Source organism: Camellia sinensis, chromosome 11 (assembly GCF_055761805.1).
Source record: "Camellia sinensis isolate YWXY chromosome 11, ASM5576180v1, whole genome shotgun sequence".
Lineage (NCBI taxonomy): Eukaryota > Viridiplantae > Streptophyta > Magnoliopsida > Ericales > Theaceae > Camellia > Camellia sinensis.
Window position 1 is genome coordinate 47959755 of NC_138971.1, and position 1158 is coordinate 47960912.

The 1158-nt window shown below is 45.7% G+C and overlaps 1 protein-coding gene across 1 annotated transcript; it reads left to right on the top strand.

Moving 5' to 3' along the window:
- Positions 1–311: 311 nt before the first annotated feature.
- LOC145802313 (abscisate beta-glucosyltransferase-like) lies at positions 312–932 on the top strand. The gene has a single exon (XM_082895006.1). It carries the CDS (start codon positions 312–314, stop codon positions 930–932), a length of 621 nt encoding a protein of 206 aa, XP_082751132.1.
- Positions 933–1158: the final 226 nt, after the last annotated feature.

A 1158-nucleotide genomic window follows, 5' to 3' on the forward strand; every position in this document is an offset into this window, starting at 1 on the left:
AACAAAAAACCCTCCAAAACGACGTTGTTTTGGAGGGCGACAGGGACCCGCCGCAGGAAAGGGCGACGGAGGATCCGGATTCTATAGTCAACAGCTTTTATGACTTGGAGGCAGCTTATGCCAAGTATTTCAAGAATGAAGTGGGCAAAAAGTTATGGCTCGCAGGACCTGTGTGTCTCTTTAACAAAGGAAATGAACAAAAGACCGAGAGGGGCGAAAAGAATTCCATTGATGGAGGTACAGTTTTGAACTGGCTCAACTCTAAAGAACCCAAGTCAGTACTTTATGTTAGTTTCGGGAGCCAAGTTCGTATGGCTCCCGAACAATTCCTCGAGATTGCTCACGGTCTCGAGATTTCTGGCTGCCCGTTTATTTGGGTGGGCAGAGATATGTTAGAATATGGGGATGATGAAAAAAATAACGAAGGGAGAGAGGGTCACGGAGGTAAGAAGCTTCCGGATGGATTTGAGGAGAGGATGATGAAGTCCGGGAAAGGTTTGATTGTAAGGAGTTGGGCTCCACAATTGCTAATCTTAGAACATCAAGCCATTGGAGGGTTTTTGACTCATTGTGGATGGAACTCGGCCATCGAGGGGATAGGAGCGGGTGTTCCAATGATCACATGGCCAATCACAGCAGAGCATTTCTTCGTTGAAAGCCTTGTCACAGATGTGTTGAAAATTGGGATTCGAGTGGGGAACGAGGAGTGGATGTGGTTGTTTTGGGAACCAAAGGTGACAGTGGCAAGAGATAAAGTGGAGGAGGCGGTAAAATGGCTAATGGGTGGTGGTGGTGGTGATGAAGCGGAGAAGATGAGAATCCGAGCAAAAGAGTTTGGAGTGAAGGCCAAGAAAGCTGTAGACTATGGTGGCTCATCTCATGCCAATGTCATTGCTTTGATCAATGACCTTAAATCTCGTCGGAGTGCTTGATTCTTGACTCATCACTCATCACCGCCGTTATAACTATTGTAAGCCCCTTGTTATGTGTGACCTTAGTAGATGTATGATTCAATTCTTGAATGGTGAGCCTACATTCAAAATAAATCTCAACCTTCCATTGAATATTTTGGGTTTCTAGTACTCTTCATGCTAAGTAGGGCCGCAAATGAACCGAGCTGTTCATGAACAAGCTCGGCTCGGCTCGTTTAGTAAATGA

Bases quoted from the DNA above. Each gene is read 5' to 3' on its own strand.
- LOC145802313 (XM_082895006.1), top strand. From the start codon at position 312: ATGGCTCCCGAACAATTCCTCGAGATTGCTCACGGTCTCGAGATTTCT.